Source organism: Callorhinchus milii, unplaced genomic scaffold (genome assembly GCF_018977255.1).
Source record: "Callorhinchus milii isolate IMCB2004 unplaced genomic scaffold, IMCB_Cmil_1.0 Scaffold4, whole genome shotgun sequence".
NCBI classification, from domain to species: Eukaryota; Metazoa; Chordata; class Chondrichthyes; order Chimaeriformes; family Callorhinchidae; genus Callorhinchus; species Callorhinchus milii.
Genome location: NW_024704745.1, coordinates 16,745,030 through 16,771,678, shown reverse-complemented (window position 1 = coordinate 16,771,678; position 26,649 = coordinate 16,745,030). Strand labels below are relative to the sequence as shown.

Sequence of the window (26,649 nt, the reverse complement as noted above, 5' to 3'; positions counted from 1 at the left end):
AATCAAACCCAGGTCCTCTTGATTGCGAGGTGAGCACTCTAACCACTAAGCTAGGGGATTCCATATAGCGCCTTTCATGTCTGGAGGATGGCCAAAGACATTTAATTATACTGACTTGACTCCTGGGCTGAGGGGTGGGAGCTGATGGGGGTGGGAAGATGAATGTGATGGATATGAGTTCATAAATCTTCCTCAAGTAATTAAATGGATCATCAACCCCTGGAGACTTGTAGATGACTTTTATAATTGTCTGCTAACTCCACACCAGTGAATGGGAAAAATTCTCTAAATTTTTTTAATCAATGTTAAAAAAAACTTTTTTTTATACATTATGGGAAAAATCACCAGGTAAATTTGCACATTTGGCTAAAACAGAGAAAGTATTTAATATCTTAATTTCATTTGTTTCTACTATTTGACCAAACTGTTAGTTATTTATTTGTGGCATGTGTTACACTTTTGTAAGATTGATAACTTTTATCACTCGTTTGATTCCTTATTAGAAATCCAGCCATTTTTGCATTGTCAGGGAATGAAAGGGAATTATTCCAAAAATGGTTAAACCATGACAACTTATAAATCTTGCTCATAAGCAAGTATACTATCTAACAGTGACATATAATCTTGCCAACTATATAAAGGACCATTAGTCACTGACTGTCAACTGTTTAAAACAGTGCCTATTAAGAGAGTGCAAAACAGTAGGATGTGTTCTATATTATCTGAGTGTAGAACAACATTGGGTGATCTATATTAGCTGAATGTAGAACAGTATTGGGTGGTCTATATTTGCTGAGTATAGAATATATTGGTTGAATGTTATTAACTGAGTGCATCTGATGAATCAGTTCCCAGAGAATCTCGTCTTACCAAACTGAAGAAGAAGCTTCACTGTGGAAAGTGGGGAGGGAAAATCAGGAAAGCTAAAGAGAAATAAAAACGAACTCGGAGAGTGAGAGTTTTTAAATCCGTTACTTTTTATTCTGAGTGACTGAGATTTGACTTTAATTCCGTGACCTCCAGTTATGCATCATGAGAATTACGAGCCACTTAAATATGTTGAGAATGATACAATCATTTATTCACATTGCAGACAGCGAATTGCTATACTAAGTAGTTAATCGTCGTCGTCATCATCGTCATCATCGTCGTCGTCATCATCATCATCGTCGTCATCAGCATCATCGTCATCTTCATCATCATCGTCGTCATCATCATCGTCATCATCACCGTCGTCATCATCTTCTGTATTAACCTTTCCTGAGAGCACGTCATGGATCCAATCTTCCAGCTCATCAACCGATGGCAATTCATCTTCATCTTTAATATCCATCCAGACACTGTCAGCCTGAGGGATTCACACACACACACACAGGTAAAGTGCAATATAAGTGATGCACAGGTCATGAGAAACACTATATAGCTCCAGAGAGACAATATATATATATATATACACACACATACATATATATATAAATAGACCCATTCTCGCACATTTGCATGCAAGTATAACATTCAATCCCATACAAAGAAATACAGAGTGACCTCAAATGGAAGTCCTTAATGAAGGAATCCAGATGGTAACGCCACAAAGTCATGGCAATTTGTGGGAACTGCACTCTGAAAGTAGAGCACACCAAAAAAGAGCTTCCTTTGGGCTGGCATGACATAATTCCAGATTCCTTTATAGAGAGCAACTTGCTTTAAATCCTGTTGATACGAATATTTTGCACACTGAGACATTGTTCTCAAGCTACATAGTGCTTTATGCAGCGTCACTTAAAAGTATGTACTGCGTAATAATCTGGTCACTACAATATACGTTGCTTGCCCAAGCTCTCGAGGCAGTGCAGAGAAAGGCAACAAAATGATCCCAAGTATTAGAGGAATGAACTATGAACAATGATTAAACAAGCTGGGCCTCAGATAGACCTTATAGAGCTGTATAAAATTTTAAATAGGATTGAAGAAGCAAATCCAGAACAATAGTTTTGGATGCACCAAGACACTAGAATAAGAGGATATATGCTTGGAGTTCCAAAGGGCAATTTCAGGACAGACATCAGGAAGTATTTGTTTACCTTGAAGATAATTAATGACAGGAACAGGTTGTCAGGAAGAATGGTTGAGGCCAGAACATCGACATTTAAAAAAAAACACTTTACTCTGTGATGGGAAGATGGTGGGATGGATATGGGGGGATAGGATTGATTGGGCCAAAGGGTCTCCTTCACCCAAACTGATTTTGGGATAATCTGTGATTGTCTTGAACCATCATACCCAATTAGGATTTAACTTTCAGGTTTAACGGGAGCTTAATGGGAAGAATCCCAACCTCAAGTGACTGATCTGCTACTCCAAGTATTGCTGATGATGCCAGCTGGAGTTCACATACATAACATACAGGCATGCTTCTATGCATCGATACATCATCCATGCATACAACAAAACTGGACACACATGTATAAACCTCCATGTGTGCTTATCAACAATTCCACATTCGGGCAAAGCACATGCACAATTAAGTATAATTCAGTAACCCTTGGCTGAACTGGATGTTTCTATTCTACTCACATCAGTGACATTCACGACTCCAATCTGAGGTTTGTGAAGGTCAATCTTGAACACTTTTTCCCAGTATGTAAACAACTGAAATAGTCGTGAAAGGAATGAAAGATTAAATTACTGTGAGAAAATGCCTGTAATATAATTCCTGTCGCTCATGTGAAGTGCCCTCACCAGGGGGAAGTCATCGGGGTCGATCCATATAATGCTGAGTTCTGGATTGTCGGTGTTATCTTTTGCTACTTCTTTTAAAATCGCTAAAAATTCATAACCATCTGAAAGGCAACAGAAATCTTTCAGCTATCATAAAAACTTCAGAAATGCTAATAATAATAATAACAATCGTTGCATTTGACATAGTACCTTATCACTTTGCTGATATGTCTCAAAGCGCTTCACAGAATATAGTATACTGTAAAGTGAATTGACTGTATATATTTTGGGTGAAACACAGCAGTGTCCCACAAACAGTCGTGGATTGAGTGATGAAGTTATTATTATTTTTTTTTTTTTAAAAGGGATTATTACCCCCATAAAGTAATTCTCCAATCAACTAACAACCGAGTTCCTACTTACTACTAGGTAAACGGAGGCATGTGGAGTAAGGAAATTTGCCTAAGGTTTTGCTATGCTGGGAATCAAACCCGGGTCCTCTTGCTATTTAGACACATGGGGTGGAATCATTTTGCCTCTGGTATTGTTTGCATTGAGTCAGTACTTATTGCAGGATTATATTTTAGTATTAAAGTTCCTTTGTGTTATTATTGTTCAGTTGCATTTCATTCTGTTTTATGAATGCCTTGTATTATTTTTTTACTTTATCCTATATCCTTTGTGGAGTCTGAGAAATGTCAGAAGTATGAAAGGGCACAGTACTAGTGGCTTTCACTGCTACAGGTGAAGCAGCTGTGATCACAGACCTAGTATTGGTTTTGTCTGCAATGGATGGTATACAACAGTGAGATTCCAATGCTGCCATAAGGCAGCTATTGCCAAAATTAAGATCCCATTAAATGTGAAATTGTTGATAGTCGCTCTATAAAATGGTTATAAAATCCTATGTGTGTAAGTGGTACTTAATCCAATGCCAATCGTAACACACAGTGCAAATGTTCTGGTAATCGGTTCCAATTTAATCTCTTCTGCCAATTAAAAGTTACTTTAACTGTTATCAACTGTTCTACAGCCGTGATTAACAGCATGAAAAGCAGCTGAACAACAATAACTCGAAGGAACTTTATTACTAAAATATAATCCTGAAATAAGCACTGACTGAATACAAACAATACCACAGATAAAGCAATTCCACCCCAAGTGTCTGAGAAGTGAAAACAATTAGGAAGTAGCAAATAAGCTAATGATGTGCTATTTCTTAATAAGTCACATAAATGGAGATTTCTTCCAGTAACTGGAAGTCACTTGATCGGGATATCCTTCAAGACATTGCACAGGTCGATGGGAATTCTAATGGGATTCCTTATTAAAGAATCTCATTAAGAAATACTCTACTGTCTATTTTCCACAAATACATTAACGCATGTATTAATTAATATTAATATTAATCCATATGATATAGCACCTTATCATGTTATTGAGATGTCTGAAAGTGCTTCAAGGATATACTGTAAAGTGTAGTAACTGTGTGTTTTGTGGGTGAAACTAGAGAAACGTAAACTAAAGAAAATGTACCACCATCAATAATTATCAAATCATTCATTACACTTTACACCCCATCTCAAATTATTAGAAACTCGACAGTTGCACATTCCGTATTAAGAAAAGTATTAAGAAATAATAAAAATTTTACTCAATATGTCATTTAGGTTATAATGTTCTCAAGCAAACAGCCTAACTGTATCACTGGGAAAGCCAAGACTATCTCTTGAAAGTCAATGCTTTCCAGAATATTTCAAGGGTCAAAGGCAGCCTTCAACTACCCCCCCAGCAGTTCAAGAAGGTGAAACATAACTCATTAAAACATCCTCCCAGCAAATAAAAAAAGTCGCAAGTGAACATTACATATACATTTTTTAAAAAATATCATTTTGCAGCTAACGCTATAAAAAAAATTAATCTACCAGGAAATACTACAAATATATTATGCAGTTTGTGAAAGGATTTTCATCTGCTCACATTTGATGAACTCCCTCATGTTCCCAGTACAGCAGACATTGCACACACATTGCGTTTGATCTAATATAAACATATAAATAAATACAAATTGTAATGAGTTACCGGGATCTTCTTCTTCAGCAAAAGCCACTATGTGGATCCCATCCATATCATCTTCCTGTGCAGAAATAATGGTTACAACATCAAGTTATATTGTGAGAGGGCAATTTAAATAACACCTTTGCATTTGTTTTCTGTATCTTCATAAGAAATTACACGGAGGTTATATGAGTATCTTTCCATTTTTCTTCATCTGCCTTGTATAGTCCCTCTGTACTGCCTTCTCGCACTTTGTCTATGTCCCTCTTAGAATCATAGAACTTTACAGCATAGAAGCAAGCCATTTGGCCCATTCAGGAAACAGTCATGTTTTTCCTCCACGTGAGCCTCCTAGCATAATCCCACTCACTTAATCTCTTCCATTTACCCTTTAATATTCTTTCTATTTATGCATCTGTCAAATTCCCTTTTAATAGGAAGTCATTGTCTTTATCCTTCTGTTTTGCCCCCTCTATCTACCTTTAAATTCCACATTGAAACCAACTTCTTTGGTCACGCCTATGGTCAGTCCTCCTTCCACTTCTCTTTTGCTCTGTGTCCTGTAAAGTGCTCTGAGGTGTTATTCTAAGTGAAGCATGTCATATAAATCCAAGATGTTGTAAAAAATTGATTGCTTCTACCTTAACAATGTATTGTGGCAGGCAGAGAATCCCATACTCCTCCTCTCTACTGATGTTAAGTGAAGCTGAAGTGAACTCTGCATTGGAGTTTCTCTCATTCCAAGAATCATAAGAAATATTATACATATGGTGTGAAGAGGTTTGTCTTACCCACGTCTCAAACATGTTCTCTGGACGCAGTTTTCTGAGAGTTGACCTGAAAAGCCAACGCAGACAAAGCTTTGTAAATATTTAAAAACTCATGTAGATTTTTCTTCCCCTGCTTGTACTCAGCAAAGGTCATCTTTGTCCACACTCAAGATTGTTCTCCATTTGTCCCGTCAATTTGCCACTGTTTAGTGCTGAGGCGTATTACTCCCTCAATGCATTTAATGCGTGCATTCTAATGTCCAATTATAAGTTGACATGATCGAAGCCCTCCACGGCCTTGCTCCTACCTACCTCTGTGACTTGCTATCGCCATACCAGCCTATCTGTCCCTCCACTTGGCAGACTCTGGCCTACTCCACCAGATCATCAGCATTTTATCTTCCAGAAACGTTAACTAATGGAGTTGACTGGGCTGTATGAAATATTCACTCTGTGGTGTACCTCTTTTGCTCCTGAATGAACTCTACGATTTCTTCCTCTGAGTGTGGCTTGTCAGGAATGGTGATCGGTTCATCCATGAAAGGTTCATAAAAATCCACCTCATTCATCTTCATGGAAAGCTTCTTCGCGACCTGCCCATGAACAAATAAAGTGCTAATACGCAGTGACAAACTTAATGAAAGAATTTTTTTATAATGCATTGCATTGAATCACAGCACAGAAACATCCCATCTGGCAATCAAGTCAACACTGGTATTTTGAGCCCATCTAAGCCAACTAACCTTCCTCACTACCCATTACCTTTTAATATCCTTCTTGTCTCATTGAAGTGCCCCACGATACACAAGTAACTGTACAGACAAAGAATGTGCACATGTTGGAAGCAAAGGAAGAACTTGTCGTTAATGTCATTACTCACCCCTTTATCAAACGTAGCAAAAAAATGAATGTAAGGGTGAAAGTGCTCAGCTGCTCCCTCAAATGCTTTGTAATCTGGATCAGGCAGAGGAGAGAAAGCGGGTCAGAGATGAAAGAAATTATAATAAGCAATTAGATTGAAATGATGTGCATTCTTTAAAAGATTGTGCAGGAATATTATACACAATGTAACTAGATAATCTATTATTCTCTGCACTTTCGTAATGTCTACTTTTGATATAGCGTCTGAAAATAGAGAATTTACCTTAATAATAAAGAGAACTTACAAGACAGTCAGGTAGAAACTTTTCTTGCTTAAGATATAAAGTACATAAACCATAAATTTGTGACTTTTGTTCACCAGTGGTGCTGGGAAAGGGTTGATTTGAGTACAGGAGATGTTTTGATGTAGATCCTCACACTCATATTCAAATTCATTCACTCCTTGGCACCTCCCTACTTCTCCGACCTCCTCACTCCCCAGTCCACAACCTGGCGCTTCTGCTCGACTGGCACCGGCCGCCTGCTTGTCCCTCGCACCCTCCGCCCCACCATTAGAGGTCGCGCTTTCAGCCACTATGCCCAAAACACTGGAATACTCTCCCTCAAGGCCTTGAGATGCTTCCTAAAGTGTGGTGCCCAGAATTGGATGCAATACTCCAGCTGAGGCCTAATCAGTGACTTGTAAAGGTGAAGCAGAACTTCCTCGCTTTTGTACTCTATTTATAAAGCCAAGGATCCCATATGGTTTTGTAACACCTTTATCAATCTGTCCTGTCACCTTCAATGACCTGTGTATATGAACCCCCAGGTCTCTCTGCTTCTGAACTCCCTTTAAAACTATACCATTTATTGCATATTGCCTCTCCTCATTCTTCCTCCCAAAATGCATCACCTCACATTTCTCTGCATTAAACTTCATTTGCCATATGTCTGCCCATTTCACCAGTCTGTCTATGTCCACCTGTAGTCTGCTGTCATTCTCCTCACTGTTTATTACGTTCCCAAGTTTTGTATCATCTGCAAACTTTAAAATTTTGCTCACTATGCCCAAGTCCAAGTCATTTATGTACCATATATCAAAAAGAGCAGTGCACCTAATACCGACCCTTGGGGGATACCACTTGCATACTTCCCTCCAGTCTGAAAAGCAACCATTCACCACTACCCTCTATTTTCTGTCTCCCAAACAATTTCTTAATCAATTTATTTCTCAATTGCCACTGTCCCTTTTATCCCATAGGCTTCGATTTTGTTAACTAGTCTATTATGTAGTACCTTATGAAATGCCTTCAACGGCACTACCTTCATCAGTCCTCTCCATTATATCACTAAAGAACTGAATTAAGTTTGTCAGACATGATTGATTGCCTTTAACAAATCTGGTTGAATGTCATTAATTAACTTATGTTTTTCTAGATGAAAATTAATTTGGTCCCGGATTATGGTGTCTAGAAGTTTTCCAACCACCGACGTTAGGCTGACTGGCCTGAAGTTACCAGGTTTATCCCGCTCCCATTTTTTGAACAGGGGTGTAACAATTGCAACCCTCCAGTCCTCAGGCTATTCTCATATCCAAAGAGATTGAAAAATTGTGGCTGGAGGCTCTGTTATTTCCACCCTAACTTCCCTCAGCAATCTAGAATTCATCCCATCTGGACCAGGTGACTTTTCTATTTTGAACGCTGCTAACCTTTTAAGTACCTCCTCTCTATCTATTTTTATCCTATCGAATTCCTGTACCTCCTTTGTGAAGACAGATGCAAAGTACTCATTCAGTACCTGTGGAGTCCTCAGTGGTTAGAGCACTCGCCTTGCAAGCGAGACACCTGGGTTCAATTCCAGGCAGGGCAAAACCTTGGGCAAGTTTCCTTACTCCACACGCCTAATACTAATCCCTCCAAAACAAACAATAATAAATTGGTCATTTTCAATCCACAACTGTTTGTGGGACGCTGCTGTGCTCAATTGGCTGCCGCGTTCACCCTCAAATATACAGTCAATTCACTTTACAGCATATTCTGTGAAACGCTTTGAGATGTCTAGAAGACGTGAAAAGCGCTATATCAAATGCAAGGATTATTATTATTATTACCTCAGCCATGCCCTCTGCCTCCACAAGAAGTTTTCCTTTTAGGTCCCTAGTAGGCCCCACCCTTCTTTTGATCATTCATTTACTCTTTATATGTTGAAAGAAGGACTTCTTTTCTCATACTCTTTGTCCCTCTTATTTCCTTTTTCAGTTCTCCTCTGCATTTTCTTTATTCTGCTTGATTCTCTAATGTATTTTGAACATAACATTTATCATAAGCCTCCTTTTCCTGTTTCATTTTAAGCCCAATTCCTTAGTCATCCAAAGAGCTCTAGCTTTGGATGCCCTATATTTCCCCCCTCATGGGGATGTATTTGGTCCATACCCTAACTGTCTCGTCTTTGAAGGTGGGCTCCCAATACTCATTTACCCTTTTACCCATCAATCTTTGTTTCCAATCCACCTGGGCCAGATCCCTTTTCAACTCATTGAAATTAGCCTCTTCCAATTGAGTATCTTCACCTTGGATTGTTCCTTGTCCCTTTCCATAACTCCTCTAAACCTAATGATATTGTGATCACTGTTATCCAAATGCTCTCCCACTGGCACCCGCTCCACTTGCCCCACTTCATTCCCCAAGACTAGATCTAGCACTGCTTCCTTCTTTGTTGGGCTAGAAACATACTGATCAAGAAAGTTCTCCTTTACATATTTTAGGAATTCTTCCCCCTCCGTGCCCTTTCGTGTTCTCTTCCCAGTCTATGTTTGGATAATTGAAGTCCCCCATTATTACTACTCTATTGTTTTTACATCTTTTTGAAATTTGCTTGCAGATTTGCTCCTCTAACCTCTTCCCACTATTTGGTGGTCTATAGTGTACACCCAGCAGCGTAACAGTTCCCATTCCTGCCCTTGTTTGAGCTTGGACTCCGTTATTGCCTCTGCATCATAATCCCATGCAGGAACTTGCGCCTGCAGCTCACCAACCTTATTCATCACACTGCATGGATTTACGCACATGCACTCTAAAACTGCCTTTGTCTGCTTTGCATTTCTCCCTCGTCTGATCCCTCCTATCTCTGGACTACACTTTATTCCAAAATTATTTGTCTCTCCCAGTCCACTATGTTCCTTGTTTCTCCTCTCTGATGTTACATCCTGGTTCCCTCCTTGGTAACTGATTGCCTTCTGTGTTGAGATATATATTCACAGGAATTTAGCAGCAACCACAGTTTTGAGTCAGAGTGGAACACTGAACTGAGCATGGAAATGGAAACTGAGGCAGAAACAGCTGAAGATGGACAAATGCACACTTTGTAACAGAAGCTCAAAGTTCAACCCACATTAACTAGATAAGAAGGAAGGGTGAGGAAGGAGGGACTTTTAAACAATTTTAAACATTGCTACATTGCGCTGAACAGCAAGAATCTGGATGATTTTTCCTGTCTTTGACTCATTGACATCAAAGTCAATCACTGTAACTGTACTTCCACCTCACCTGAGAATCAGATAGCTCAATACATAACACAGATCGGACCAGGGACCTCTCCACTCTTCATGGCTGAGCAATTGTTTTTACCAAATTCAGCTCCCAAAGAACTAAACTCTATCACATTTAGAGCTACAGAATATGTGTGAAGCAGTGCATTGTCAAACTTCTTTACAGATAAAAGTAACAGAGCGGCTTTTATCTTTGGGGTTTCTGATCAATGGTCACTCACGTTCAGAATCTTCGCTTTTAAAATATCCGATCAGTTTGATCTCATCTTCAATCCTAAGAAAACTCTGAATCTCTACGTCCACTTCAATGATCTCCACTGGTTCTTCTGCCAGCTGTTGCCAAAAAGAACACAGAGAGAAAAGACGTTAAAACTCCAGGCTTGATTTCAGCATTGAGTACATCGTTTGAAGGATGATGAAGATACAGAGAAAACCCACAACCTCTGACTCATAGGCCAAAGTGCTACCAACTGAGCCAGGCTGACACCAGTGCAATGTTGCAGGAAACACTTACACTAAATCCCTGATATAAAATGACAGAAAATGTGATGTGTCTCCACTTGATATATAGAATGGCAGTGCTCCCACTTGATAATGTGGAAGGTGTAGATAAGCCCTGTGAGAGGTCAACACTCGAAAATACCATGCACAGAAAAGTCTTATACTGTACTTACGTCCAGAAGAAATTCCACCAGCACATCAGCAGAGAGCTCTCCATCGTACTCAATAAGATTATCCTCCTTAAAGATGTACAAACTCCCAGTTTCTATCAGACCTGTGGAGAAACGTATAACTGTAAGTAAGACAGCCACAGCAAAGGAATTGAACACAGAAAAGATACATGTTTAAATGTCACAAGCATTGCCCTCCCAAAGGGTCTTCTGCCTTTCCACTTTGAGTACTGTAGTACCAAAAGTTTCAGATGTACTTGATTCATAATGCAGCAAACTCCTGATAAATCATCATGCTAAGGAGAAAGGGCTCAGTGGCAAATTATCCAGAATGGTGAGTTAGGCATATGTATAAATACAGTGGTCGTGATAAATTAAGTCAGGATCAAGTTATCAGGAAGTAACTGTACTCAATACTAATGATGGTTTCTTTGAGCAATAAAAACCATGCCCCCCTTTTCCCCCACAATGATAGATTAGTTTTCGCCCTGTAATATTGCAAGGTTTATTTTGTACTTTCCTATCCATCACTTGATTCCATTCTTCTACACTTACAGATTCATCCCTTGGATCCCACATATCTCTCTTTGCAAGGTAAGTACTCTGTTAGTAGGGACACATCAATGCTAATTCTGTGGATTTTCTGTCTCCCCTCTTCTCGGCATCTTCCTACGCAGTGTATTAAAAATCACGAACTTAGAATTGTGGGAAGGGGAAAGGGTGTGAACTCACAGCCCTATGCGGTAACAGGTGTTAGAACAGCACAGAAAAAGGCCATTTATCTACAAGGCAGATACAGCCTTGTATCTGTGAAGGCTCTTTGCCCATCTGCCTTTTTTTCCCCATACCCCTTCAAGTCCCATCTATCTGCTCATTTGCTATGGTGGAGGACTGAGGGGGAGAATTACTAAAGGAAGGAAACAGTGCAAATACCAGCATTTTGATTTCAGTTAGAAAAAAATCTGTTCAGCATTACACATTGGTGATGTGTGACTATAATGAGAAATCCCATTACATGCTGACATACCCTAAAGGCAAGACACAAAATGCTGAATGAAATATTTACTCCAACGTGTTTGGTTCATTATGAAGAGAATCAACACCGATCACTCAACTGGTAAGGACTGGGTCCCAGTGTTAAACTGAGCCATATACAAATGGTTCTAAGTTTGCTTTCTCAGTCAGCACAGCGATAGGTGATCTCACCTGGGGCAGTGATAAAGGTGTTAATGGGCTAGGAAGAAGAACGTGATCAGCTTCTCAAGGCTATCCAGCAACCACCCATGTGTGTGAGAACATTGAGCAAGGAGTAAGGTTCAGGTTCGGCTTCGATATGCCCTGTCTAGGTTGGTATCTTGAAGAAATGTCAGTCACACCAGTCTGTACTTGCCCTGTGTGTTGGTGTGTTGCCCAGCAGTACAGTGTAAACAGGTAGGGGCCTCAGGTTGCTCCAGAACCAGTTGTGTATGAAGCAGCTCTCGGGGAGCCTGCAATATGAAACATGACTGAGTTGGTCTACGCTTGAAACCGAGCACTGAGCTTGTAAATTTGTTGCTTAATATAGTTTACAGGCTTTTTGGACTTTTCCAAACTCACACACTTTACAGTATATCCTGTGAAGCGCTTTGAGATGGCTCAACAACGTGATAAGGCACTGTATCAAGTGCAAGGATTATTATAAGAAGTATAACAATTGGCCTCAGCATCCCTATTAGAGCATGAGGAAAGTCAGCCAAGCTTCCCATTCCTCAGGCCAAAATCTTGTATGCTCTTAGCTTTAAGATCATTTCTCTTAAGGTGGTGTGTAATTTTCGGAAACAGTAAACCAATGGATTTAAGGCTAAGACCATGCACAATTTTGGGGTGCAGATTGCTTTCTGGAGACTTTGCCAGAAGGTGTTCATGTGTAGACATTTGTGAGCACACGACTGGCTGAGCTCCCTTTCCCCAGCCCACCCCCACTTGGAATTCTTAAATGGTCTGATATCACACTGAAGGCTCACACATGCGTAATCGCATCTCGGGCAAGTTACTATGGAGGGTGCCCAGCATATACAGGACTTAACCTCAGTCGAAGAAGGGAAGCAGAAACCTTCAAGAGATGAAGAGGAACGAGGAGTAAACCTTTTAAAAATACAACATTTAATAATTTCTCAGCAGATACAATTTAAATCCAAGCTTTGAAAATAAAATATTGAGGGTGAAATTTGCAGGCCTTTATGACTCTGTGATAATCATCACAAGGAATACTGCATATTTAATGTGTGTTCTCTGTGAGGATGATATTATAATCATTGGTAAATGTACCAACCACCAGAGAATAAAATTCACTTGACCCCCAAGGTCAATATATTCACCGACAATCCATTACCCTGAGTATGGAGATTTTAATGGTGTGCATACAATGTATTTTTCTATCATACGCACGTGTCAACCTGGATCAGTTGGTAGCATGCTCATTTCTAGAACAGGTTCAAGCCCCATGTCAGCAAGTTGAACTAAGTCTAAGCTGACACTCTAATGCAGTGCTAAGGGAGCGCTTCATTGTCAGAAGTGCTGTCCTTCAATTGAGACATTAAACTGTGGGCATGTCTACCTGCTCAGGCGGACATTAAGAACTTAAGCGTTACTCGAAAAGTTATTTTTTCCTGGTGTCCTGGCCAACAATCCTCCAGAGAGAATTGATAACTTCATAGTTATTTATAGTGCATAACCTGTGTGCAAATTGGCTGTTGGTTTTGCCTACAAATGCTTTACGGGAACTTTGTGAAGCATCTTTGAGACATTATAGGTCTATATTATAATTGCAAAGATTATTATTCATCTAAATCACTAGACCTTGTGACAAGCAGAATATCTTGCCTGTGCAAATGTCAAAATACTGTTAAATGTACAACATAATGAGGGCTACTTATTAGAACATCCTATTCCCAGTGGCCTTCTTTCGAGTTCCATTCCCTGATTAATTTCAGTTTTCAATCAATATCAACCCTTGTAGCAATATGACTATAATTCAAAGTAATGATCATTAAGTTTTATTAGAACAATGTCACGTCCTGTTTCCCTTGTCCCCACCATGCCAGCGTAAGACTATGCTCCTCTCACTTAATCTTGACAGTAAGACACTTTTCACATCATGCAAGCACTACTGTTACTGTCATCACTTCCTCACACACCCATTCAGCTAGTGCATCTCGGCAGTATGGTCTGAGAGCCATCTGTTCACACCTCATCTTTTTTTTTGTTCCCCTATAAGGATCCATCTTAATGTGCATAATGCTGTAAAAGTAGGAAATGTCCATAAATTCTTGAAGCCTTACTTATTAAATATTGTTTTATCGTTTATTTGATGGAAGCGGCTTGTAATATTCTGGGCTCATGGTATTCCCATTGTGGAATTGATACCACAGCTCAGGGGAAAACGACGTACAGACAACTGCAGGTGCTGAAGCTAAGTTGATTGAAAATTACATTCTCAATTTTCTTTTCCCTTCATCGAAATTTGGCCAAAGTCTGGGGAAGGCTGAGTGTCGACCAACAAGCGAGGAATTGAATGAGCAAGTTGAATGCTCAACTGCCCACAGCCAGAAATGAACCTGCTCTCAGCAAGGTCTTAAATTCATTACGTTCTCAAGAAGCAGATCTGCTTAAATTTGCACCTATAGTATAATTGGATAAATTATCACTTCATAGAGTAAAATAATTACTTTGTTTCACTGGTATAAATGTGTGAAATTACCTGATGATGATTCTGTATCAGGTAAAAACTAGGTGCAAGTTTAATATGATCTACTTTAGCAAGAGTGTCTTCTTACTTCTGTTGTGTTCTGGGAGTGAACTGCACCAGAATGGTGGCCAGCAACAATTGTGATTGATTTATTTCTGTAGACTGTATGTACTGTAGTATTGATATCATGTTGCTTGTATTTCTGTGCACATTATTGGGCAATGGTTTTACACTGCATTGTATGTCATGATTTGACCAACATTTAATTTAACATTTAATTTAAATTTAAATGTGGCGAATATTACATTCATAGGGACTGAATCTTGAGCCATTATTCCAGTGACAAAAAAAGATTATGATTGTTTGTGGGACAATCATTGGCTGCTGCGTTTCGCCTGCAAAATATACCGTCAATTCACCTTATACTGTATCCTGTGAAGTGCTTTGAGACATCTTAACCACATGATAAGACTATATTAATGCAAGGATTATTATTATTATTAAATATCGGAAGGATAAATGCCTATGGAAATGTTTACATCGACAGAGCTGTGCATTGCCCATTTTAGGTGGGAGCATATTTGTAAACAATATTTAATTGTACGATAATCTAGGAGGAGCAGGCAGGATACATACCAACAAACTTAATAATAATGATAATAGTCATTGCATTTGATTTAGTGCCTTACCACATCATCAAAAGGTATCAGAGTGCTCTGCAGGATTCTACTGTGAAGTGTAGTGACTGTAGGTGACTTCAAGACAATAATATTTCATTTAATTGGTATCTCCATAGGACAGCTTTATAATTATCACTTTGGTGAGTGTAAGGAAAGTACAGCTAAGTACAAACCTTACCTGTCCATTCAAACTGAGTATGTCTCCCCACAGCCTCACAATATAATGCAGGTTTTGTTGCTTGTGTATCCCTTCATAAGAGGCAAATTCAAATTGCTAGTAGTAAATGTGCTGAAATTCTTCTTACTTGGATTGGACTGACAAGTTGGGACAGAAATAGTGAACATGGCCTAAAGTATTGGGTGTAAAGTAGTGCTTGCTCATGTAGTGATGGATTCAGGCTGCAGGGGAGGCACTGGTACAGTCTCTTAACTATGAGTGAGGGTCACAACCTACCATCACTTGCTGTGACCTAACAGCTTTAACCTCATTATATCCACAGACTATTTTAAGATCTCTGATGTCTTTAGTGGCATTTCCAGATTAGTTTTATCCAACACGTCTTCAATCAGTGCAGTACAACTATGCTTTGCTTCATACTCAAGACTAACATATTCAAACAACCCAGGAGAATTTTCCCCCTGTAGAGTTCAAATCATATTAACATAGCAAACATTTGTCAGCCAAGCCCAGTTGGTAGCACTCCTGTCTCTGAGCCAGAATGTTGTGGGTTCAAGTCCTAACTTGGGACTCTTTAGGTCTTTGTCTAGTCTAACACTCCAGTGTCGGAGTTCCCAGATGAGACAATAAACTGAGACCCGGTTGTGTTTGCTAACAAGTATACAATCATTGCAATGAAAGGGGTGTAATGAGAGCTTTGACCTTCATGTTTGCAGTACCAAGCTCAACTACATCAAGACCGTACCCTGAAAATGCATTGAGTACTGTGAAAGGAAAAGTCACCCATAGATATGCTTCTGGAGGGAAACACTGTAATTAGGTGTGACTGATTTAGAGATGTCAGATGTGCTTGTAGGAAACTGCTGCTGACTGGCCAATTACTCTGTGGGTCCAGTGTTTCCATGGATGATGTCACCTGTTTCGGTCAATGTTATTTTTATCAATCTGCACACTCAGAATTCGGTGTAGACAATACTTTCATCGATCAATGGAAAGTGGCCATAGAGGGTCTCACACTCTTTCTCTGACTCTCCAAATAGTGTGGAGACACTCAGCAAGTGAATCAATGAATCCATACCGAAGACAAATCTAGACAAATGGCATCATCTCCTGCATTGGTTTAACTATGCCCTTTCACAAGCATTTTAAGAGGAGAGACACACGCAGCATAAAGGTTAGGGCTCGTTGTGTGAAAGTGAATAGACTTTGGTTTACTATCTTGTCCTTCATAACATAACATAACATGTAGGAGCAGGAGTAGGCTATTCGGCCCCTCAAGCCTGCCCTGCCATTCAATCATGGCTGATCTTCTAATCTAACTCCAGCTAATAACCTAACCTAACGAGATATTAAACCAAAGCCCTAGGCTGACTGTTCAGGTTGATGTTAAAGGACTTTTCAAAAAGAGAAGGGAGTTTCTTCGGGTGTACTAGCCAACAATCATTCACCTGCTGGTTCTTTGTAGTGCAAACTGTGTGCAAATTGGGAGCCACGTTTGCCAACAAGTACACAGTCACTACACTTAACAGCAATTACAGTCAAGTGCTTTGACACATTTTGATATTGTAGACACTGTATCAAATGCAAGGTTTATTGTAATTATTATTATCTCTGCATCCCTGGAACTCCAATTCATCTGCTGCAAATTCAAAATAAAGTTTCCTTATCTTCTTACTTGGAGAAAGGGTAGAACTTTATTTTTGTCAACCTGTCTGAACCAATAAATTTACTGTAGGGAGCTAAGTGCTGTAACTTAACTCTCAGAAATAAATTGGTAATGACCCTTATGCTAAAATTTTAACTGATGGAATCCAAGATGAAATTGTAAGTTGTATAATTAATTGCCAAGTTCAAGGAAACAGGGCAGTTATTAATGGTAATAGTTCCAGTGAAACTGCATCTACCAGAGAAATCAGACAGGGATTGGTCCTGGGTCTCCAACCTCCAGAATATTTTTCTTAATCTCATCTAAATTAGTATCAGTCAAATATTGCAATTTGTAGGAAAGCAGAATGTTCTGAAAAATGGGGTATTGTTTAGAGATCTACAAACCCTTACCAGTTGGGTAGAGGAATGGCAAATGCCATTTAATATCAAAAAATAAAGTGCTAAATAAGTACTAAAAACAGTAAGTGTAATGGCGCAACGTCATTAAGAATACAAAACCAACATGAAGTAGATATTAGCATACTAGTTACCGATTAATAAAAAAAATCATATTTCTATCATAGCATTTCCAAGGCAAACACAATGTTCAAATAGATTTCTGAAGGTTAAATACAAGGAAGTGATACTGACATTCTGCAGTGTTCAGTTTTTTGCAGCCATAGTTACAAAATAAGGCAGAGGCAATACAAACATTCCAAAGAACAGTGAGGAGGATGTAAGCCACTTATAGTGAATTTGTTGGTGTGCCTGATCTGGTTGCTACAAACAAACAATAGGTGGCATGGCAGAAACCTTCTTCTTGCTCTCTAATCTCTGATGTCCTGCTCCATAACAACAGATCTATCACTAATAATAGTGCTGATTGTTTTCATCAGGACATTTGAAAAGTTCAGTTGCGGAAACTGGAAATTCAATTTAGAGCATTAAACTTCTAGGAAAAAGTAGTGGAACATGAAGATCCTTTTATTCCCATTGGAGAAGATCACTTACAAATAACAGTCACTACACCCAGTAAAATCTTGTGAAGTGCTTTGAGATGTCTTGATAATGTAATAAGGTGCTATATCAAATGCAAGGATTATATGATTACAAAATGGAGGGTTGTGGTTTGGGAGGCTTTGTGCAAAACAATGGATCTTGTTTCAGTTAGTTTGGTTTGGGAAGATAGGGATTTCTGATTTACACAATTTTCCAGACAAACAATGTCTGCTATAAATGGAGAGCACTGTCCAAGTTTTAATGGCTTCAACTAGAAAGAGAGAGAGTGAAGGAGTTAAATTTAGCCAGAAAGAGCTAATGAAGGAGTTATATCTGTTTTGACTGTTAAAAATGTGGTAAAGTGAATGTGAATGATCTATATTTAAAATCATGAAGGAAACTTATGGGGTGAAAATGGAACTTCTTCAGAAACCAGGAGATGGAAACTATGGAACAACCACAGGTAGCAAAACTGAGAGTTAACCAAAACATAATGTTTTCTATTCTAATATCAATTTTAGACTATCATTTATACGGGAAAATTATTATAATCATATATTAAAAATAATACATAACTCCATATTTAACTTAGTTTTAAGTGAAAGTATAGTTTTCCTCAAGCCTGAAGAACACCATTGTTGCTCTACCTCTTTTTTTTTCTGTCCATTTTATCCTCCCATTCCTCCTCTCTTGAAGACATTTAATTCCTTTTAATTGAGATACAGTTCTGCAGACACTGGGTACCTTTCAGTACCTCATCTGTGTGGCCATTATTAATGTGTGACAGTGAATGGTACCAAGCAACGTATTAGTAGAGGGCAACAACCTAGCCCAATGCTGACCTCATCCAAATTCCACACACACTCATCACACTCATCTTCCAGCAAATCCCTGGATAATGATCAGGAGTGGAAACCATGGCTTATTTTTCCTCTCAAGATGATGGGTTAACTGTAGTGTCTCAACTCCTGGCCTGACTGAGATCAGCTAACTTAGCACAGAACAGCATTTGATCCTGCACCCTACTTGCACTCTATGGCTTTATGTTACATTGTTGTTTCCCACTCAACACTGGGGCAAGCTTCCATCTTTAAAGTGTGTGAACATGGGGAAAGGAGACAATTAAATAAATCCTTAGACATGCAGAGCCAAGACTCTTTGCAATGAAATCTGGATGTGGGCTAATGATCATCAAACAATTGTGAAAGCAATCATTTGGAAATGACTTCATGCAGTTGACCTATTCTTGTAAGACTAAAATTACTTACTTTATATATAGCTTATCACGAAAAGAATTCGACCTCTCATCCCTGATGATTTAGTTTGCATATATCTTTGTAAAAACTGGTTCCATTCTCTACGGTATTAATTTGCTAGATGAAGGATTTTTTGACAATCTACAGACTCAATCCAAGGATCTTTGAATTACAAAACATCTAAATTAGTCATACGTTCTGTAGAATTTGTGGTATAAAGTCTAGATGTCGGCTAATGACACAAAAACATCCTTACAATTGTGAAAGTAATTAATTGTCAATGTGGTATGCGATTTGGGATGTCCTCCCGATGTGAGAGGCACTATACAAATGTAATTTGTTGTTTGTTGTTGGTATGGATGCATTTAATGATTCTAGTTTTGTATTTGCAAGATTTTATGAATCCCCCTTTCTTAAACTATGTCTGAATAATTCCAACAATACTTCTGTAATCCCAAATTTTACCTCTATAATCCCAAAGCACCATTGTTTTAATATAATAATAATAATCCTTGCATCTGATATAGCACCTTATCACGTCTTCGAGATGCCTCAAAGCAAATCACAGAATGTATGTAAAGTTAATTGACTATACGTTTTGTGGGCAAAATGCGGCAGCCAATTGTGCACAGCAGTGTCCCACAAACAGTCATGGATTGAGTGATCAATTCACAATTTATTGTTCACTTCACTTGCCACAAATCTATTGGGTTTATCACCAATGACAATGAGAGAGATAAGTGAATGTCTCCGGAATTCTCCAATGCTTTAACAATTCCAGAATGCAAATGATTTCTCACCCAATTTCTTGGCTAATTTTGCATCTTTCTTCTCATCTACGAGACCAAATCCAACGTCTTTTTCCTGCAAGACTTGAGCTGCCATCTGCATTCAAGGTGAAAGAGAAAGGATGGTTAGCATTCATCCCTTTAACAAGTGGTCAGACAAATGCCTCTGGAAACTACAACACAAACACTGCAGTAGTCTGAATGAGTCTGCCACCAATGATAATAATAAGAATTCTTGCATATGATATATTGCCTTATCACGTCATTCAGACATCTCAAAGTGCTTCACAGTATATATTGTAAAGTAATGGTTGGATAGAGTTACTAAATTATTATTACTTTTTATTACCATGGAAAGTGACCACCAATCGACTAACAACTGTAAATTACATATTGTTGTGCTTTTATTTGCACCCTGTTAATTTTTTGTTGAATTATTACCAGTCAATATATCACTGAATATATGAATTTACATTTAATCTCTCGAAACAACGTTTTGCATGTCTAATTTCCATCGAGCTGTCATCTTTTACATTACTGAATGCAGTCTCTGGTTATACTGTGACTGTCTGAAACTGAGTGTCCCTCACCTCTAATACGAGTTCCACCAGGTCAAACCGTTTCTGAGCAACTTTGTCTCCAGCAGGGATGGCCTCATGATACAAGAGGCATAATACATCAAACTTTTTCATAACCTTCTGGTAGTTTTTCATGTCGATATCGATAACTCTGTCCTTCCCATCGTACCTTGGGATTTCTAATCCTTTCTCTGCACGACAGCAGGTGCAAGTGAGACAAAAGGTCACCAAATAGAGCCAGCCAACACTCATGGCAAGAGTTAGATTATTATTGTTCTTTTCTTAAAAGATGACAGAAGAGCCAGTAGAGAGATCAGACAAGTACTCTTGCGCTTCTCTTTCAGCACTGATCACTGCTGCTAGTCAGCGACAGAAAGCAGAGTCAGAACAGTCCTGGGAGAGAATAGATGTAGGCAGAGCCCAGATACTTGGCATATCTCTCTGTTGCTCCCCTGCCATTTCAAACTCCATTTTAAGAAACCAGTTGTTTCCAGCTAAAAATACACTGAATTGGGAGAGCAAACGCACGATCTGAGAGGGGATTCACCATCCTCATTATGATGGGCTTTCCATTGGGAGGGTGGATGTCAGGGGGTGGGGGGAGAGAGACTGTAAACTATTCCTTGATGCCAGCAGCAGTTCTAAATTGTTTAAGACCACACGTCACTCGCTTTGACATTAATTTTAGCTTCTATCCTCCAACTGAACAATCGTTCTCCAGCACAGATTACGTTTCCACCTTGCCATATTGACGCTGTTTAGAAAAGGTCAAGAGAGGAAAATTTTCACAAGTAGGCAGAATGAATTATTATACAATATTTGTTTTATATATAGATCGTTGGGACTCCAGCCAGGGACTGGGACTAGGATAAATAATAAATAATAATGACCCCAAAGCGATCTGGCCTGAAAAGTATTGTGCCTTTTTATTTGTTAAAATACTTTCTTTTTCCACCATCATATAAAACAGAATTACCATTTTAATCATTTTAATTAACCATCAATAAAATAGCATGCAGTTTATCATGGAAAGTCATTTTATTTCAAGCCTGCTCTCTCGAGAGTTGTATTAATATCATTCCATGCAAATCTCCTCCAAAGCATTTAAGCGAAGTGCTGTGTATTTTAATTGAATGCACAGCAGTTTAAAATAGGACATACAAATATAATTTCTATTGCTTCACTTGCTCACTAATAATCCCCTCAAAAACAAGTAATAATAATAATTTGGTCTCTGAATCCACATTTGTCGGATATTGCTGTGCACAATTGGCTGCTGCATATATAGTCAATTCACTTTACAATATATTCTGTGAAGCATTTTGAGACGACTCGAAGTCGTGACAAGGCACTATATCAAATGCAAGGATTATTATTATTATAATTATTAGTATCACATTAAGGGTTTGCCTCTGAAATTAGTAATATTGTAAGAGATTAGTTTTACACTCAAGGGAAGATGATGTGAACATGAAAAGACTCAGCTGTTGTGTCTTACCTATACCTTTATTTACAAATCTAATTGTGTTTAAAATGTTATAAAGGTCAGAAGGGAAATTAACCCAATCTTAAATTGATTTTTTTTAAAAAAAGTAATAGTAAATAAGGAATTCAAACCCTAGACTAATTGTCCATCAGATTCAAGCCCCTATTAGGCATTCAGGGATTTGTTAAATTAGTCTAGAAAAAAAATACAATTTCAATTTTTAAGAAAAAAAATTTAATTTATTTTTTACTGTCATCAGGAAAGAAATGCATACTAGCAAAAATGGGACATAGGATCCAATAAACGCAGAAATAGTCTCTTTTCCATTAGGAATTTATAAAAAAATTTTAGATAGAATTTGTTTCTTTTAGAAAAAAATATTTTCAGACCTCAGATGATCCGGAGTTTCTTTGCTATTCTTTATGCTTTTTGTTTTCTCTAAACCTTACTGGAATTTCACACTCTTCCTATTGTCACTCCTTTGGCTTTTTCCCTTGACCTCTTATTAACAGCATTCCACAAACTGTTACTAAACCATCACCTGTCTCTTTCATTTAACCTCTTCTGGTGTGCTTTGCATTTTCTTTGTCTTCTTCCCCCTCCTGTGTCTTATATCGAGTCTTGTCCATCCACTGTTCCAGTTCTGATCAAAGGTCATGTCCAAAATCATAACTCTTTTCGCTGCTGATTGCCTTCTGTGGATTTCCAGCCTCCAGTACCTAGCAGCAAGTAGGAACCCGATTGTTAGTCGATTGGCAGATCTCTTTTCCTGGGGTAATAATCTCTTCAAGAAAATTTTTTTAAAAACATAATTTGATCCCTCAATCCACGACTGTTTGTGGGACATTGCTGTGTGCAAATTTGGCTGCCGCCACAAAATATAAGTAAAATTCCACTTCACAGTATATTCTGTGAAGCGTTTTGAAACATCTCAAAGACATGATGAGGCACTATATCAAATGCAAGGATTATTGTTACTTAATGTGTGATAAAAAGTAGAATACATGAAGAAGAGATATTCTGTATCTCCCACTCATAGCACTGGCCAGATTTCACTTGCTGAAATCAGCCTTTTCATGGGTTGTAAATCATGTCTCAAAGGTCCTCATCCTTTGCACTCAAATACGCTGGAGCATTTCTAAGATGGAAGTCATCCACATACTAATAAGACTGACCTAGATTTTTCTACATGTGGTTGTGGTGGGCTGGTATTTCAACCTGTTGTACAATTTGACCCAAGGCAATAAATCAGCTTAGTTCTACCTACCACCTGTTTAGGTTTTACAGAGGGCCTTAATTCTGAAGCCATAGTCTTAAAATTTAAGAAAGTTTAGAACTTAATAAAAATTCAGTATTCTGCAGTTCTTTTTATGAGTTTCAGCTATGACTTGCTCTGGTCGCTGATGTTAGTGATCATGCTATGGTGAGTAGCGGTGTGCTAAATAATGGAGAATGATCTTCCCTGGCATTTCTATCCTTTCAAAGTGCTCTCTGTACCCTCTGACCCACCACAGCTGATCAGCTTTAGGCCACTATGCCCTCGCTCTTTGGAACTGTTTCTCCAAACCTCCTCTCACACTCCCTCTTTTTCAGGCAATCACGTCTCTGGTGATGTATTTTTTCTGCATGGGTCATCTGGTCTAATCCCACTCTTCTTTTTCTGTATAGTGTTTTTGTAAAATGAATTAATGATGGAGGCAACTGAAGGACTGTACTGGAGTGATCTCACTACAGGAGCCTGATCAACTACAGCGGCAGGCAGACCAGTCACTGCGGACTGGGAGATGGGTGCCACTGGTCTCATTGGTTGGTTATTTCAGGTAACACTGCACATTGACACCAGTGCTTTCAAATAGACATATTTACACTCATTGAACTCTTATCTCCATTTATATATTTTTTGCCTACCACAAATCTTTGTTGTTCTTGGTCTAGAACCCTTACTTTAAGCACGTTTAAAAAATGGCACACTTTAATGCAATATTTAATGAAATGAGTAAAAATGGTGGAGTTGGGCAATATAACCAGTGCACAAGCTCAATATTGAAGTCAAATCAGGAGAATCTTTAATTATTAAATTTGAATGGATGCTTGGAGATGTGGGTGACAGACAGCTTTCTCAAAAGAGATGTTCTGAAGCCAGGTGGTGCATTCACTTTTTTGTTTGCAGAAGTACAGATGTACACATATCCATTGGGTTAGTGTATGTTAGAATTGACACATCCATTTATGTAAATGTGCTGTTATGGTACCCTCACACAACTTAGTTGGGCTTGTGTACGTTCAATGGAATGCAGATATGCTCTTCTATCATGTAATACAATTCATACAATAAGAGCTATGGGATCCTTAATAAGGAATCTGAATAGCACAAGTGGAGATTCCTTCTGATAACCAAAAGGTTGTTAGATTGACCTGTGAGAACTCTACTGTGTCTAATAATCCTTGCAATTAATATAGCGCCCTATCAAGACATTGAAAGGGTCTCAAAGCACTTCACATTAATTACTGTAGAATATAGTGACTGTATATTTTGAGACGTTGATTCCAACCTCCCCAATTAAACAGTGTTCAAATGTACTGAGAAATTCGAAGCATAAAATATTCTTTTTCTTCAAAGATTAAACTCAAGAATAACCAGGATGCATTTGATTGCAAAGGCATGACTCAAAGTTACACTGGAAATGATAAAATTACACTATATGCATTGCAGTTTAAAGAGATTTGCTCTTAAAACAGGCTGTACTCTAATAAGTACTGTTACAGACAGCAGACCAAATCAAACTTGTGAGCCCCTTAAGATTAATGATGCTCATGTCATGTTGAGCGTAAGTGAATTTGAAAAGCAGAAATATCAGTAAACTCAGCTGTCCCAGGCTCTTGGTGCTAAATCTTTTGATCAATTCTTTAACTTTCTGAAAATCACTCAAAGAATAAGCATTTGCAGAACGGTAATCTGTGTGGAGCAGCAGTAGTTCAGAAAAGCCATTAGATGGCAGTAGATATCATCTCTTTCTACATATAGAATAGTAGGAACTTAAAAATAATGCTGCTGGCATTCTGATACCAGGAAAAAAGACGTAATAGGGTTCAGATTGCTAGATGCTCAAAAGTATTAATACAGTAGAGCCCCGTTATAATGTGTGTTGTGATACATCCATCGGGTTCACTTAGAATGCTGGTGCCCTGTGCATCAGTTGCTGTCAATAGGCTGCCACATTCGCCTACAAAATGCGCAATTATCATAATAATAATCTTTGCCTTTGATATAGCACCTTATCATGTATTCGAGGTGTCTCAAAGCGCTTCACAGAATCCCCTGTAAAGTGAATTGACTGAATACATTTTGTGGGCAAAACGTGGCAACCAATTGGCCATAGCAGTGTCCCACAGTCGTGGATTGAAGTGATCAAATTATTATTGCTATTTTTTTCACAACCGTTACACTCCACAGTAAATCCTGTGAAGCCCTTTGCGACATTTCAACAATGCGATAAGACGCTATATCAAACGCAAGTTTTTTTTAATATTGTTCCAAAACTAGATAATTACAGTATCCAGTTTTGATTGAAGGAAGTAATTGACACAGTTTTGTTGGACATCTACTCCAGATATCCACAACTCTGTGGGGAAATAAATCTTCTAATCCTAAAGTCATTTGAGACCTCTTACTTTTAAACCGATGCCCTCTAGTTCTTCTCTCATGGTCTAAGGCTTGCATCATTTACATCATCTATATCTCTCAGCATTTTAGATCTGGATCATGTCAATGAAACAACATCAGATATGCTGAAATATCCACTTGATTATTCATCAAATATCGACTGTAGCGATCTTGTCAAACACCTCCAGAAGCAATGTATTCATACTGAATATGTTGCTTTATTTTGCTTTTTACATTTGTCAAATTCAATGGTTATTGACTATTTATGGGACACCATTTTGCCCAATTGGCTGCCACATTTTGCCCACAAAATACACAGTCAATTCACTTTACAGTATATTCTGTGAAGTGCTTTGAGATGTCTCGAAGATGTGATAAGGCGCTATATCAAATGCAAGGATTATTATTGTTATTATGTTTGCCTACAATTACACAGTTTACACTTTACAATATATTCTGTGAAGTGTTTTGAGACATCCTCCTGACATGAAAGGTGCTATACCAAATGTAAGGATTATTATTCTTATTATTAATTATCACCATTTGATAATTGGCTGGGGAATTACAATAAGTGGGAATATGCAACAAAAATCATTAAAATATACATAGGATTTGCTGTCTCCCTTAATGTTTCCTGCAATGCCACCTTGTGCCAGGGAGTTGAATCCTAGAAGCCTAATGTCCATCATTTTATTTTGTATTTTCCTCAAATTACATGTCAGCTCTGCATGTTATATTTTGTATGTAATTTCTCCTCTCCTCAAATAAACCGAAACTGAGGCTTATATGATAACATTTTGCTATGCTTTCATGGGCATACGTTATTGATATTATGAATTATGCAAACCTGTATAGAATCCCACGCTGCCCAGATGCTACATAATATATGAACTAACTGTGCATTTGATGCACTAGGAACAGTTTCTTACATCTATCGTGACTTGAGGTTGCTAAGGTTTCATAAGGCTTAGGAAGACCAGTTAATTAAAAAACAATGGAATTAGAAATATAAAATAAA

At 38.3% G+C, this 26,649-nt stretch overlaps 1 protein-coding gene across 1 annotated transcript; it reads right to left on the bottom strand.

The window, feature by feature from the left end:
• Positions 1 to 956: 956 nt before the first annotated feature.
• Positions 957 to 20,883, bottom strand: casq2 (calsequestrin 2). Its single transcript, XM_007891592.2, has 11 exons — positions 20,494 to 20,883; positions 19,916 to 20,000; positions 10,632 to 10,732; positions 10,179 to 10,290; positions 6,427 to 6,500; positions 6,009 to 6,139; positions 5,568 to 5,613; positions 4,801 to 4,855; positions 2,740 to 2,840; positions 2,575 to 2,649; positions 957 to 1,348 (listed from the first exon to the last, which is right to left on the bottom strand). Exons 1-11 carry the CDS (start codon positions 20,731 to 20,733, stop codon positions 1,118 to 1,120), a joined length of 1,251 nt encoding a protein of 416 aa, XP_007889783.2. The 5' UTR covers positions 20,734 to 20,883; the 3' UTR covers positions 957 to 1,117.
• Between the last annotated feature and the right edge of the window lie 5,766 nt (positions 20,884 to 26,649).